Here is a 16,380-nt window from a genome sequence, read left to right as displayed (position 1 = left end):
ATTTGAGAGCGAAATTGCCCACCGACTAATGGCGGCGACACACCCTCTACAAAACTATCGTTGTTAGAAAAACTATCAAATTATCATCATAAGAAATGAATTTTCTCTAGCTTTTAAAGTTTGAAACTTTTTATTTCGAACCGTTTGCCAAAGACAGGAAGACTGCCTTATCATCTGCTTGATCTTTGCCCTCACTTCATGCCGTACTTCTAGGGTGTAGGTTTTAAGTTGGCTAAACTTTGAACCTCAGGTCCATCACTCACAGATCTCAAAATTTTCAAATAAGTAATAAAAAAAGACATTTTTATATTGCGCATTTCCCGACAAAAATATTCCTCATTTAAAGCTTAATCAACACATCAAGAAGTGACTTCCGACTTTGTGGAGATGCGAAGATAAACTGTGGCCTTTACTGTTCTCTAGCCTAGGAAGCATCATAGATGGCACAAAATTTGTTTTTCATAATTGCTGAGGAGTTGGTTAGGCTCACTCAAAATCGTCCATCAGAGGTTCATTCCCGACCACGTGCTGCCTCTGATCCCCAGTGGCCTAAAACTAATCTCTCCAGGAGTTTTACCAATTATCAAACAGGTGGCATCTGATGCAATGACCTGAGACTCAATAGCCAAGTGAACATCTCCTGGTCTTAATCGGTAGTGACAATGACTTGATGATTTAGCATACTCTTTGTCCAATCTGTATCTGACAACTATAAGGGCGTAAAAACCTATCTTTCTGCTTCGACTGTACTGGGCTAGAATGTACTCAATAGATCAAATTTAGATTTGGAAGTCCTACACGTAAAAAAGGTGGCCCACTACTCCTTGATATGCCTTAATACTTACCGCTGTACCAGAGATGTCGATGTAATTCTCAACTTGCGGTTGAAGCAGAGGTTCCACGAGAACCTGTCCAGCAGATGCTGTTTCAAGATACGGAAAGGACCATGTCCGCTGCAGGGGTACATAAAAGGCTCACTGCTTCAATGATAAATGGAGAAGAAGGATGTAGACAATTCAGTCCATAAATAGCATTGGTGAAGCGATATCGTCGATGGTTACGACACTCCAGTCCACTCAGTCACTCATGAGACATTGTACAGGAACCAGAGAAACTCGAAAAACTCGTCTCTTTGTCGGAGGCCTCAGTCCCTAGCGCAGTTTATAACATTGACAGCGGTTGATTGCGGAGCAGCACGGAGTAGCTGACCAAACTGTGGATGTCCTGTGATGACGCTGGGCCTAGTAAGTGAGCCCTAATGCCTAGACTACGAAGGCCTCCACACCGAAACAGCTACTCCGATTGAATGAAGCTCAAAGAAACCCTTAAAAATTTAAAAATTGGAGCTTTTAAAAACTTGTTTGCGTTTCGAAAGTTACAACCTGGCTTGAAACCAAACCAATCACCAATTTCCTTTCAAAACTGTTCCGCATTACCTCTTACCTCCTTAGGTCAAACTTGACTGTAACCAGGGTAGAATAGACACTTATAATAACTTGTGAGCTCTCTAGAATTTTAGTGGACCCGGGGTTTAGGGCAATGGCGGTCATTGAGCCAACGTCACCTCACACCGATGGTTAAGCAAGAGCCCCGGCAGCACAGCGCCAGCACATGCATGGAACAGCTTGAGGCCATAAAATCCCTGGCAGTAAACCTAAACCCGCGCGTTTGCTTGCATGACGAAGTCTGCACAGCAAAAGTTGTACAGTGATGGGACACTCAGTCGCTCACTCTGGATGGTGGATGGCTGTACGCTTACCAGTGATGATCACAATCCGAGGAGGTTGTAAATTCGGTACTATAGCCAGTGGTTAATGCGTGGAACACTTGATCAGGATTACTTGATGGCCAACGTGTCGAATATTTTTGTGAGACAAATCTATATATGGAACAGCAACTGGAGGCCTTCACGAATATTTGCAACCTCTCAACCCATACCGCGGACCAAGTACCAAGACACTTTCCTGCTTCTGATCAGGGCGGGAAAGATAAATGTAGCATTGAGCTAAAGAGGCAGCCCTATCAGGAAGGCAGAGGTTTCCAGATGACAAGAATTCACTTTGAAATCAAACCATCCATGAAAGCAGAGGAAGTGCGCGGTAGTCACCGTTTCAACAAAGATGACGAAGCGAAGTAGACTATTCTGGGCCGTATCAGTTGCAATGAAAGAAAAGGAAATTCTTTAAAATAGCCTTATAAATGAACCAGAAGATTGCACCAAAAACAAATTTTTATTTTTAATTTCAAAAATTTGTTCGTCAACCCGAAAGTCTCACTTTGGCTTGAACGCCTTTCGTATAAATGTTAACCTCTAAAATTCACCTACGTCTGCGTAGAACTCAAAGGTACATCTTTTATCATTACATGCAGCCAGTTTTACAATAGAATTTTAACAGATTTATATAAAACTCAGTCATGGGGTCAGTCAAGGTCAGTGGGGATACAATGGAGAAGGTGCACTTTCATCGAATATCTGTCTTGAAGGAAAAGACTGACCTTTGATTGAGACGATGAAGAGCAGATTTGAGGTTTTTGCCTCCAGCATTAGGTGCTTGTAACACGATATCTGAGGTTGCGCTGAAGGCTAAGACGCAGACCAGCCTATTAGTTTAAAAAAAATAGAGGATAGCATAAAGGTGATTGCAGACCAAAGACGCTTCTGTGTGTTACAGTTTTCAATGCCAACTTTGACTAAATCATAATCCCTCCAAAGGTCGGTGACTGCAGTCCCTCTCAAACGTGTCAAGATCGTCAGGCAGAGCTGCTGGTCTGCTAGGCTGATTTGATGTGGTAAAAAATATGCTTTATGGGGTTAATCCCTCCCAGTTGTTTCTCCTGCCTCCTCCACCTCTAGTTCAAAGTCAAGCATACTTCCAAGTCTTTTGTAGGTTGCACTACAATTTGGCTGTACCAACAACTTGCCTACGTGAGCTACTAAATCATGTGAAAACAAAAACGCGCGACTTTTTCTGCCTCCTGTTGCGTGCAGAATGCATGTGTTCGCTTACCTGCCTGATTGCCCTTCCCAGACAAATTTGGGGCGAATCGAAGTATGCATCTACCTTGTTTACATTCGCCACTCTTCATGTGTTTCATGGTGCGTGCCAAGCAAGAAGTTAAAAATTCGACTGTTCGGGATTCGCTTCCACTAATTTGTTCATCCCTTGAGGAGAAAATGATGCTTCATCTGGGAAGTAAGTTTTCGTCTTACCCCTTTTGAATGTGGCATCAGTCGAATTTGCGAGTCTGTACCATATGGACTTCAATCTGCCAACATTAAAATCCACTTTTTGATTGCAACGTTTTCTTTTTGAAGTACTTGTTTCTCATTGGATACCAAAGTGGGGGATCGAAGTCGACCGACAAATTGATTTCCCTTGTTGGATCGTTGGTACAACAGCATACTTAAAATATTTTCCCCAACGAGGCTCAAGCCAATCTACTTTTAAGTCTTTTGATGGTTAAATCAGGTCCCCTTTAAGTACTTATTTTAAATCAGGCTTCCTATTCTGTGGTAGAATGTATGTTTCGCGGTGACGAACCTTACCGTTGGAGTGCCCAACTCGCGATCACAGCAGGCATTCAGGTGAACATTCGGCTAGCAGAAAGCTTGAGTTTGGATATTTTAACAAATGGTCTGTTGTAAGGCTGCATGGAAGACAACTCCCTCCGCAGAAGTAGTGTGCGTAATTGGCAAGTCGACACGAGCCTAGTACTTCAAGCATCCCTAGGCATTCCACTTATCATATCAAAGCCTTGCCGGTATCTACCAAGTGGATAAGTAGTTCGACATGCTCGGAACAAATCCGGAAGCTCTTGAGCACCTCATATGGATTGATACAGCTCATGGCTTTCGCCTGATCTCCAACTGAAAGTAAACAACTTGTTGTACTACCACGGAAACATCAAGCCTTGAATTTCAAATTTACTTCTGGTTGGTTACCACACCTAACTGTTTCTAATTTCTTCTCCAATTATCTAATAGTTTAAATTCCTTTACCTCGGAGGCCAACTTCACCTCCTTTTAAAGTTTTTCAACCATGAAGGTGCTCAGAGCAGAGGGTGAGGTGGTGAAGGTTGGCGAAGTACTAGAAGCAGTCGTCTTATGATTCACCAGCACGAAGATTCTCTTTGATTACTTTGAATGTCAACCTTAGAAGTCCATTTGACACTAATTGAAGGAACTTAACATGGCCGATTATCTGAGGGTGAGGAACATCCGCATTCAATTATATCACAAAGATTATTTCCACTTCGTTGTCAATTGCCTACTTTATGACAGGATGCATCAAGAATTGCATCTGGACACATTTCAATCGAAAAAGTGACTACTCAGTCAGAGAGAAATTTAACAGTTATCCCAGTAACTGCATATTTCGTTGTCATGGTGCCATCGAATGATGATTGTGGGTGGAAGTTGGTGAGGTACTGGAAGCAGTCGCTATAAGATTTAAGCAGCATCGAGATTTGATGTGACTACATTTATGTCAACTTTAGGCGTCCGGTTGACACCATTTGAAGGCAATCAAAGCTGCCATGTATCTGGCGACAAAAAATTTCCTCAATGTCAATTGCCTTCTTCTTGACGGGACGCATCACTGATTGCATCCTGACATATTCTCGTCATCCTAATGCTACAAATTTCATCGTCATAATGCCATCGCATAACTTCGTTATGGCATTGCAGCCACCTCCCGAGATGACCAAATCAGTCGTCGGTGGGAGTAACGGAGGCGCAAGTGCCAACTATTTACTCGATTTCTCAAAATAGAATGTTCGGCCTTCATCTATGCATACACCGGCAAGTTGATGGATTGATGGTGGCCTTGGTTATCATGAATTTACCTTAGCTAGGCACCAAGCCACATTTCCTTGCCTTCGAATTATAGTCGATCCTAAAGGCGTAAAAAGGTATTATAGCACACAAGAATGTTTCACTTCTCCCACTCAAAAGGATTGAAATATCGTTGACATTTATGGAGGGCTATAACACCAAGATAAAATAAAAATAAGCGGAGAATTAAGAGGCCGCGTCATTAACCCAAAACCACATCAGAAATGAAGTAGCCGTAATGCCCCTCTCTGCTCTCAGGTAATTTTCCCCACCTTGGTATTAGGTTCACCACGACGTATTCGAAGTTCGCAAGCTACTGTGGAAAGTCATTTGCTGATACTTTACCGAGGAGAGGAAATATCCACCCCTACGAATAGCGATGCATCTCGGAGAACCTGATGGATCCTAACTGGCGTCTCCTCTATTTAGTGTACAGCGTCGATTAGTTGGCTGTATAGTGATTTACTGGGCGCATTTCCAGCCCTGATTCCGTAAAGTGGTCCCTGATTTTGGCAATGAATTACTTCCATTCCTAATAGATTCAGTTATCAAGTCCACCAATGCAACGAAACGCATGCTTGCCAATCACAGCGATGACTGATGCTTTTTTCCCTCCAGATTTTACGTGAACTGAGCACAAACGGACCAACAGGTACCCATTAGAGGTGAGGTTCACTTAATCAACGTCATAATGGGGCAGGGTAGTTAGTTTGGGTACTGGGGGTCAGGCTCGCTGTGGAACCATCAGCCAACAAATAGTGATGATGTGGTACAGTTGATGTATATTTGTCATGCTGAAAAAGTCATCGAACGTCGTCGGAAAGCCAGGATAGTGCGTAAGTTTACCGCGAATGGAAAAGGTAGGAGAGTTTCGTGAGGGATGAGCGCACATGATTTACATCTTCCCCTGACAGTCTAACTGAATCACCTCCGTCAAGACATGAGCGGTGGAAAAATTGGTGGAGTTATTGGTGAATCTAGCCGGAACGAATTGGTGTAACTTCTGGGGCCGTGTAAAAGTGACCCCATTGTTTATGCGCGACCTTACAAAGCGTGGATATGGGTCAGTCTATCGGCAGTGCTTTCCGCTCATCGCGGACGCTCATATCACAAAACGCGATTTGAGCCTGTCTATTATGTGAGCACAACCTCCTACGGTTCCCAGAGCGTCTGGAGATGGTGTGAAGGTAGATAACAATATCAGGAAATGGTTTTGGTAGATCTAGTGGATACTGACATGGGGCGAAAGATATGAGGACTATCTCCTTCTTTACTTCCCCCACGGATAGCAGAAATGAGACATTTTAGGCTGTCAACTGCCTGACGGCCCATTAGAAGTATCGCGTGCGCAAAACCTTAATTAATCTAACGTACAATAGGCTGGATATCCTCCATCAATCCACTCACTGTCAAATCCGCATTTTCACTTTATCCCTCGGAAGGAATTCTCTTTGTCTTCGTGTGCATGTAATCAGTGAAGGTGGCCGGAATTGTCCATTAATAATTGCTCACTCACTGAATCCAAACAATTACGGTTGCCATCATCCTACTCTGTGCAAAAGGATGCAACTCAAAGATGTGACTGAAGCTGCTCACCTGAAAACAGTCAGGTCTAGGAAATCAGTTGGAGGAAAGGCTTCGTATTGTGACAAATCATCGCATCTCTTACAGAGTACCAAATCGCCAACTTCAAGTCCTGCTGCTTAAAGGGTTTGCGCTTCACTAAGGCTAGGGGGATGACATTGACTCACCCTCGACCTTATGCGTACTCTCTGTCTTATCCTAGCGGCACTTCCCCAAGTGATGTCTGTCACGGGTGCCTGACGGTAAACAATTGTATAATCACAGGTGAGTGCCAACACGGTCGAATTCTAGAGGCAGATTGTTTAGTAAAAAAGTGGATTTCGCAGCTAGCTTGTGTCTTATTGACAGTGAGCTCATATGTTGGGATAGAGGGAACATTTTGTGGATTCTAAGTTTACTGACAATTGACAGATCATGTTTTTTGCCATTGCTAGTAAACTGCCTTTTTATAAGGTAACTGCGTATCCAACCGCAGTGATGAGTGACGTTGAGTAGCTGCTTAGAAGACTAAAAATGTGTATATTGTATCAGGTTTTAGAAAATGCAGCATTTTAAGAGCTACAGCAATGGTCTGGTGTTTCCTTGTCGCATGTCACAGTTTGAAAAGGCCACTATTAATAAGATGAGGCCCAATGCTTGCCACCATCTTCTTCGGGAATTTTTCTAAGGAAATTGGCCCTAGAAAGCTTCAGCACAAATCTTCCTTTCAATTTCTGGTGTTGTTGATGATGATGCTACAACCTATCCTTTAAAAGGGAAGCTGGCCCCTTCAATTCGTTCTTCTATGCGCAGCAAAGCAGCACCTCAATGGCTGGATTATCTAAAAATCTTCCAAACACAAGCAGGCTTTCATTCTGTATACGCTTTTTATAAAATTATTAATATTTAAAGCCTCAACAGATAGTAAGGAAGGGAAAAGACTTGCTGATTTCATTATTCCCTCTCCATAGGAATTCGCCCCCAATGAAGGTACGGCGATCCATCATTACCACTTCTCCCCCATTCACTCCAAAAAGAACTTTTAATAATTCGATAAATCCCATTGCAAAGGCAAAAAAAGTAGCCAAGGCATAAAAAAAATAAAAAAAAATCAAGCAAGGAGAGTGTTTAAGTACCGAAAACTGCTTGTTAAGAGAGGCGGTGTCACGTGTTGGACTTGGACATGCCACCCTCCCCACTCCCCCATGGATCAGTTTGTAGACCAACTTCTGCGACAGAAAAGGAATGTGCCAATTTGCAAAAGACCTCTAAATTTGGAATGGAGGTTATTTTGGTCTAGCATACAAGGGGCGACAGAAAAGGGGGGAAATCATCCGAAGGGGTGCGCAACAGACCTTCAAACCTTCGCCGAACGAGGCAGCTCTTCCTTCCCCGTTCACCTAAATGCAAAACATCTCTTTTCTATGCATGGGTGAGCGGGCATGTCTTTCTCAAAAGTCACTCCTTTCCACTTTTGTTATTTTGTGGCTAAAATAATCTTTCTGGCGTAACTAAAGTAGTTCCGTCAAATCACTTCCTCATTCGCTTCAGCGAAGCAGTTAATCACGACTGAATCCCCCGAGCCGCAAGAAAAGGAAAGTGCCCTTTAGCTCACTTCACTCGCCCAGATAGGTGGCGTGATTATTTTAGGTTCTTTGGTATTTCTTTCCACACGGAGCTCATACAGCAAAAGGAAAGGAAGCTTTCATAGTAGGAGAATGGGGGACACTTAACGAATTCAAGGAGCATTTAGACAACACTAGTAAAATTACGTGGACAACTTAAGGATGACACTCTATCAACTTAGGTAAATGAGTGCTTAGAAAACGGTTTATGTCTTGTGGATACCAGAGGTATTTCTCATCCTTCTGGAACACCTCACTAGTTGAAAGGGTCATGTGGATCTTATTGGTGGTCTTCAAAGAGCCCTAAATGGATTTCAATCACTGTAACCGTGCTTGGAGCGAATCACAAGGAAACAAATGCGGATGGTGAAACAAGGCCAAGTTGAATGGATTTTTGTTGTAAGGCGGAATGAATTGGATCTGGAATTGTGGACGTCTCTGGCAGATGCGATGAGGACAATCGGATCAAATTCCTCAGGACTACTTATTTGAAAAAAAGAAATTTCGAAGCGGGATGTCCACTCCGCCGATTTTTAATTCAAAAGCACATTTGACTTCCATCTTCTATGATTGAAGGCTGGTTTAAAGGGTTGAAATGACAGTTCTCGCTTTGAAGTTACAACTGACTGCATCCTCCTGGCTTGTGGGAACAATTAAGCCTTCCATTCTCATTCACCATGATCAATTTCTTAATCCGCTTGGCTCCTTGAAAAATGCAAAACGCAAGTAGGGATCGCATCCATCTTGATTGTACTTTCCAGACAGTCAAATGGTTTTTCAAGTTCTTGCCAGCTCCCTTGGAATGGTCTTATAAAGAAAAAATTCCGCATATCGTCAGGAGGAAAAAATCAGCTCTTGGTGAACTTGTGGAATGCAGTGCTTCAAGCGTTATATCCAAATAAGTGGATCATCCAAGGTCGGCATTGCTCTATTGACCTTGGGCGTCATTTTACAAAGATCTTCAACAGATGGGCATCTGTCAGGAGATTCAAATCTCCTGTTGAGGTGACTGGCTTTCCATTCCTCTTGATCGCGATCCTGGGCTTGATAGTAGTGCCAAATTCCCAGTGGATTTAGGATGAACAGTCCTACAAAACCCAACAGGGCGTGAAGACAGTCAAAGTGATCCCTTACTATACTACCACTTCTGCGTGGATCTGGACCACAAAAGTACAGTATAGCCGCCAGTGCAATTTCTACGCAGAAAACGTAAATGAGGAGAAGGTGGAAAAAGCCTCGGTTCTGTTGATTCCTTTTGCCGTGCACTTATTCTTCGCGTCTGCACAGAGGACGAGAGCTTGTTAATTGGTTGAAGGAGTTCCTACACTTCGATGAGGCCTACTTTGCACGTAGGGGCAGTGAAGCTGGTGGTTAAAGTGGCGACAAGGAGAGAGGTCAAATACAAATTGAAAGTCCAAGGGGACATTGAAATAACACCAAAATTTTATTGCCTCTAACGGCTTGTCTTTCCCCCAAGGTACTCATAAAAGCTATAAACCAATCGACCCTTAGATAACGGGACGAAAGGTAGGAGATTCTTTTCTAGCCTCTAACACCGTGTTTGCCTGGGCGTAGAGTTGACGGCGGGAAGTGAAAGTGAGATGGAGGTAAAGACGGCTAGGTAGGATTTTTCCCCACTTTTGGATAAAAGAGAGCTTCTTATGAACTGATCTTTTCAGCAGGTTTGTGGGTGGATGGAAAAGGACTGTTGATTACGCGCCGCAATGTTTATTATTTGAGGGAAACTTCCGTCTCTACTTGGAGGTGACTTGGTTACCCTTGTCTTCCCAGGTAGTAAGCTACACCACCTCCAGTACTGCCAATTATTGTGTCTCAGAGGCCAGCACTCATTCATGTTTAATGGATCCTGTCCACTGCACATCAGGGCTCTATGTTCCTTCGGCCTCCTCTTCATACTGTCCATAGTAAAGAGCAGACAAGTACGATGAAACTGAGTAAGCCTTGGCAGCAATCGGAGTCAATTTTGAAGTCATCTGGTTGCAGGATCATCGAAGTTGCTTAGTTTTGGGTTCCACATCGGGAGCGCGCATTCCACTTATTGCAATCTAACCTGCATTTCGCCCAAGTTTTGATTGCTAATGCAGAGGGTGGCAAGACGTCCGTCTACACTGGTATAATCACGCGTTCCCTGTGTCTGCATCAAAGTAAGGCGGGGTTTGGTTACCTTTTTCCAGTCCGTCATTCTTTCACCAGGTGTAATCAGCCGAATGTAGATGCAATCTGTTGAATACCAGATTCTGTGAATAAATGAATAAATCCAAAGTGGGCGTACATAACTACTTCCCTACAGCTGCACACTTCACTCCAGTTCTGGTGCTTGGGAATGGAAAAGGAAGACAACTCTCGTCAGATGGGAACCTCTTCCCATGCTTTTGCAATTACTGTACCCTCACTTGGTCTGTTGTTCACTCCTGGTTTAGTGCAGTCGCAGCTTCCGACAATTTTGAGGTGGAAATTCGGGTCTCTAATGTCAACTATCCACCTAACAGCGTACCCAGGTCCAAAATCATGTGCACAGACTAGCAGAAGCATTGGCAGATTACTAACAAAATAGATAAATGCTACTTTCATGCTCTAATTTCAAGACGTTTTCAACTGTTGGCTGTCAGTTCACGCTAACCATCGGGTTGATGTCGATGCAGGAGAACTGCTTTATTGTCACGCTTGGTAAGCCCTACCGAAGGTGATTGCAGAAGGCAACGTCTTCAAAAAAGACTTTTTGTTAGTAAAAGTGATAAAATGACGAACTTAGACTTGCCTCCACCCCTCACTTCGATTAGACGGTGATCCAGGGGATGGCCAGAAGCTGGCCCTAGTAATGGACACAGCGACACTGGAAACGGACACAGAGGTCTGTCATGACGGTGGTAAATATCTAAGTAGCTCAACTGCCCAATGAAGCAATCCTTGACTAATGAAGTAAACTGCTTCAACACAGTTAGGCCCTTCCATATCCCAATTGAAAGAGCACCTACGACGCTTACATCTAGAGGCACATTTCCCGTCTTCAAAATTCAAAGTCACAATCTTGTGTCCATTTCTGTCACCACTTCAAGGTGGGGAATTGGGCTAATTTTCCGTCTTTTAACTTTCACTGGAAGATGCACCCTCGTGACGTTGTTTAGTTCCCTTGAATTCGGGCATGTGATGGATGGCTGCTTGGAGCACACACGCCAGTCACCTTGAAGTTCATCAAGCGGACATGCCTTTTTCTCAACCCGACTAAAACCATTCATTAATACAAATGTAAAAACCTTGTTTCCCTTTCCGCACTTTCTCGCAACGTTTCCATGGCAGGTTGTTTGTGCCTTCTTATCAGGGAGTTAGCAATCCAATTTGAAATTGTTTGCACGCGTTGCAATGGCAACTTGTACGCCGGATACGCAAAATTCAGGCACATCCTAATCTTTCGCAATTTTTTCTCCCTGATACTTTTAAAAATCCACTGACATTATGTGAAGTCATGTCCATCAAATCGCCTAAAATGCAAATCGTTGTGACGCTACTGTAATACTTATGTTGTTTTAATGTGCCTTTCAGGGAGGAGGCAATCAGGGAATTCGAACCTTGTAACCGGATCGTCCTCTCCCTTACCTAGTGACTGCGGCTCCCCTCCTTCTTGAATATTGTATTTTCCCTATCCATCTTGTCACCTTTAATAAAAATGTCCAAAGCAAATCAACCGGGCTTGTCTAGGAACGCTAGGAATCGGGAAGCGGAGACCGAGGAGCCTCGCCCCACACTACCGTCAATGTCGTCACAATCATTGTGAGGAGGAAAGAAAGGAAGACTAGTAGAATTTGCAGAAATTTTTTTACTACAAAAATACCATCTCCGAGAGTATGAATTCCACGTAATCTGATTCATTCATTTTCCAAAATTTAAATGGTTTTCTCCATTTCTATGAAATTATAAACTTTTATGGTATTGAAGGGCAGCATTAGCATTCCTTGTCATGATTTGATCCGCTGAATTCGAGTAGGTCATAATGGCACTCTAAGGAGGTAGACCAACTTTTTCAATGTCACCAAATTTTTGGCGTAAAACTAAAGGAACTACTGCGGTGCCTCTAGTCCTCCTCGATATTTAAGAAAGTTATAACATAAGAGTCGAATTTGTAGTGCCAACTTATAGGAATGAGAAAACGAGTGATTGAAGGAGATTTGATGTGCTCGCATAGCCTAGTAGCCAATAGGATCACCTAAAAGAACTCACAAGAAGGAGACAAATGTTTAACAAAAAACGTGTTTAAACAAAGCAACCTATTAGTCAGGAGAGGAAGTGTCACATTTCTGCCGTAGTCACCCCACACTCCCACTATCTGAAAGCTGTTTCTTGACTGACATCCAAACCGCAAAAGGAGTTTGGCCAGCCAATTGCAAACGGAATCGGACTTTGGAATGTCGGCTGATTTTGATCTTGTCTAAAATTGAGTCAATAAGCGGGCAACGGAATTATTGGCAGAACGAGGAAAACGATCAGAGAGGAAAGCGACAGCTTGACGTACCTACCCTGAGTTGTAGAAGCATGACCTGACATTCACTGATGTCAAACCCTCGCCCAAAAACGAGAACAATTCTTCCCCTCCCGTCTTTTCCATGCACAAGTAAGCGGATTCGGCTTTTTGGAGGAGCTATTTTCTTTCTGGAATTTGATGTAAATTTCCTTTGTGCAGCAGATAAAGTAATTGCATCATTTCATTTCCTCCGGCAGAAAAATATCTTTTCCCCAACGAATACCCTTAGAAGCGAAATAAACGAAGTGCCCTTCCCACCCACATGGCGTGGTAGTTCACGCTCTTGGCATGTTTTTTTCGCAGCCACCATGCAGCTAAAGGAGATGAAACTTCTAACGCGGAATAGACAATACCGCTAGGATTCAAGGAGGGTGTTGCCAACACCAGACAATCTAAGTGGATTATCTGGGGACAGTGTTGCCTCATTTAACCTCGAATGTCAATTTTGACAGGTAAGTGGCTAAAAGTTGCTTCAAGTCTTGTGGATACCCATAGTATTCTTCCACCTCCTCAACTGCTTCATTGGGCAATGTCATGTAAATCATAGTGGTGTTTTCTAGGCTAGGTCAGCCACCAGGCAGTGCATAGGACCACTTCAAAGAGCTCAAGGATGATTTCAATCCCTGCAACTATTCAGTGGGCTAACCAAGAAACAAAAGTCGATGGCAGAAAAATTTCTTTATTGCAAAGAGTAAGGTGGCTTTGAAGGGAAATTTAAGCAGCAACAAAAGACTCGAAAATGCTTGGTCTTAATCAGAACTAGACAAAGAGATGAAGGTTTTTGGATGTAATTTCAATCTGGAGGGGACATCTTTGGTTCTGTACCTCCATTTTTATTCTGTTGTCCCTCTATTTGCTAGCTGTCCCCATCTACACGGATGGTTTGGTCTACTCAGTGTGAAGAGAACTCCGAGCTATTGAATGAACTATCCCGATCGGATTTTTTTTGCAGCAGAAGATTGCCTTCATTTAAGTTTAACAAGTCCTGCCTATTGCTGGGTGCGGCCCCCGCCCCATGCTGCCTGACAAGGTGCGAACATGGAAACGATGTAATTTAGCAATCGTTGGCAGTAGTTGGAGACAATTTTGCAGTCAACTGGTTAAAGCATCACCGAATTTGTTCAATTACTTGTTTCACTTCAGTTTTTGCGTTGCGAGTGCACATTCCAGTCAAGAGAGTTGCTATACCGTGACTGTAATCAGTCGTGATCGCAGAAACATTCCCTGCTACTAATAATGACAACAACAACAACGACAAAAACTCCATTTAATTATTTAAATGGAGGAGAATAAGTCTCCAAGCGCAGTCTAGTTTACATTACGCCCAGGCGCTGACTGTCGATGGAGGGAATAATTCGCCGACGACGAGGCAAAACGCATCGGTGTCAAGGCGTAAGTTAATCGGCTGGCGATCAAAAGATGGTAAAACTTACTAATTACTCGGATAATGTGGACAAAAAGGAGACGCTCGACATCCCCAGCAAAAGGTAATTGTGGCCTGCACTCAACACAGGACGCACTTAATTTCCACCGAACCTACGCCACTTGCAGCAGTAACAACTTCAAAAAGCTACACCGACAGAGATCGCACTACTACCTCTGGCCACTGACCACAGGGCTCCCAGGAATTAAGGTGGGCATTGACATCATGAGTCCTCCACTACCCAGAGAGAGAGAGAGGAGACCGACGCATTCAAGTTGTGGTAGATAAATTCAAGTAAGTTATCGAGACAGAAGTTCACGAAGATAAGTTGCTGAAACGGTTGCCCTTGGTGTCTTCAGCTGCTGGATTTGTCAGCGCATTTTGCCCGATTCAATGCATAGCGATCAAGGTCCTCATTTCGAAGGTCGGCTCTTTACTGGACTACATGCAAGACGAAATTTGGGATTGTGTTGACGTTTCGCGGCTTTTTTGTTGCTTCCGCAAAAATGTGACTCGAAATTTAAACGTATGGAAGGCAAATGAAAGATTTGTGCATTTCATAGCAACTTGGTCATCCAAAATACTGACTGAGGTGAGGAGTTTTCGGTACCCGAAATGCGTGAGGAAATGTTGTGCCATTCAACCACATTCCTATAAAAATTCTGTCAGCCAACTCATTCATACAAGCCTACGCGACTAGTCACGATGTTGCAAACTTGAGATTCTTTCTAAAAGAAAAAAGAAGGCGCACACGTATTGCTAACCCACAGAAAGGCCACTGACGTAGTCAGAAGGCCAGTTGTCTAAATTGCCAGCCAAAACCACAAACCGAGATGTAAAGGTACAATCACAGTGCTGCAGTTCGTCATCTTTCCGCAGTTAAGAGCCCATACCTTAGATCCACAATAAAAAACAGGAGGTAACACAGTCCACCAGGCAATCCATCATTCTGTGCACGTGAATTCCCAAAGTACTAAATGGGAGGAATACATTGTGTCTCTTCAGCAAATCCGTTGCTTGACTTAGCACTTTCGCATACCGTGGACGCTTTTTAAGAACCGGGAGTAAAGGCATTGAGGGAGGGCAAGTGAAACGCTCCCCTCAATGTGGTAGTCGTTCACCTTTTCGAAACACTTTGGAAGGAGAGGCTGCAGGCCATTGACAAAGGGTGATAGAGGGTGGGGAAGTATGGTAAAATTTATGGCCTGTCCAATGGATAAACCACGGTTGACAATAAATCGTAGTTGTGGGGTAACTGAATCGTTTTCGCCTCCCCACACAGCTAGTCTCCCATAAATTGTGAAAATTTTTACGCAGAAAATAAAGCTCAAGCCGATTTGCATGCAAGTGTCTTTGCCTTTCTTTTTTCAGCTAAAAAAGTGGTAAAGCTCACGCAAAATGAAAAGGAAAAATACTGCGGCGGATGTCGAAATTTATGATCAATTCAAAAGTAAAAAGCACTTTTAGGTTTCATTTTTACGTATGAGGTCGGTTCACCTCTGATTGTTTAGTGCCTCTGCTTTTGAAGCCACTAATAGACGCAAGGTTGCCTAGCTTAGCAACTGGCGTTGCACTCACCCCGTGCTGACAGCCTACTTGCAGAGCAAATGCCAGTCTGTGGTCAGATGGTACGGCCTTGTCGAGGCCACTCAGCACCGCCGTGGGAAAGTGGAGTAAGCAATAGCTTGCCCATGATGGATGAGTGCACATCCTGGCGGCAATTGTTGGCAAGACTGACACGGCCCACTGGTGTGGAGGGAGCGTCAAAAAGCCAAACAGTGACACCGAGATTGATGACTTCATCTCCATCTTTAAATTCGGCTGGAAGACAAACTTGAGTCTAGGTGATGAGAAAAGGAGGGATGAAGACTTCGAGGAAGGAGATCATGTCCACCTAATGGAACCAGTTCCGATTCGCTACGGAATAAGTGTTTTTGACAGGTTCTTTCTCTGAGACATCCATGCAGCAGAGGTTAAGTTGACTATGCCATTTGGAGGAGGGCAATCGTGGACAAATCTATTCAACATTTGTCCACAAGCAGTAGAGTGAATTTTTGTCTCGTCTCAGGGATGAATCTGTCTTGACAATAAATTGTAGTTATGGAAGGAGTTGGTTGGTTGCATCACGTCAATCCGCCTGTCTGCAAGCATGCCTGCCATGGGAGTAAGAATTCCCATCCAACGATGAATGTTTCAAGTGGACTTTAAGCAAACGGTTGTGTCTTTTCCCGTTTGGAACTTGTAAACCTCTTGCAAAAATGATGGCGAGGGAAGGTAATTCTTGTCAGAAAATGACCTCTCTTAGTTTGTTGGTAACTCCAGATCCACCACAGTCGCTGCTCTCGACTCGTATTCGAGGCATGAAGTGGAGTCTTTGATATCGCCGATTAGCCTACCG

General features: G+C 43.5%; 2 protein-coding genes across 2 annotated transcripts; one reads left to right on the top strand and one right to left on the bottom strand. All coding sequences in view use genetic code 11, as the record gives it.

Moving 5' to 3' along the window:
- Positions 1 to 1,306: 1,306 nt before the first annotated feature.
- On the top strand, positions 1,307 to 7,307 carry EGR_07250 (hypothetical protein; the record flags this gene model as incomplete). The annotated part of the gene is made up of 4 exons (XM_024496499.1): positions 1,307 to 1,374; positions 2,192 to 2,303; positions 4,283 to 4,420; positions 7,101 to 7,307. 4 exons carry the CDS (start codon positions 1,307 to 1,309, stop codon positions 7,305 to 7,307), a joined length of 525 nt encoding a protein of 174 aa, XP_024349084.1.
- A 2,604-nt stretch (positions 7,308 to 9,911) lies between these two features.
- EGR_07249 (hypothetical protein) lies at positions 9,912 to 10,225 on the bottom strand (the record flags this gene model as incomplete). The annotated part of the gene is made up of 2 exons (XM_024496498.1): positions 9,912 to 10,016; positions 10,094 to 10,225. 2 exons carry the CDS (start codon positions 10,223 to 10,225, stop codon positions 9,912 to 9,914), a joined length of 237 nt encoding a protein of 78 aa, XP_024349083.1.
- Positions 10,226 to 16,380: the final 6,155 nt, after the last annotated feature.

The sequence above is a fragment of the Echinococcus granulosus genome (genome assembly GCF_000524195.1).
Source record: "Echinococcus granulosus chromosome Unknown EG_S00073, whole genome shotgun sequence".
Taxonomy (NCBI): Eukaryota; Metazoa; Platyhelminthes; class Cestoda; order Cyclophyllidea; family Taeniidae; genus Echinococcus; species Echinococcus granulosus.
Note: the sequence above shows the minus strand (reverse complement) of the source record. Positions and strands in the feature narration are given on the sequence as shown.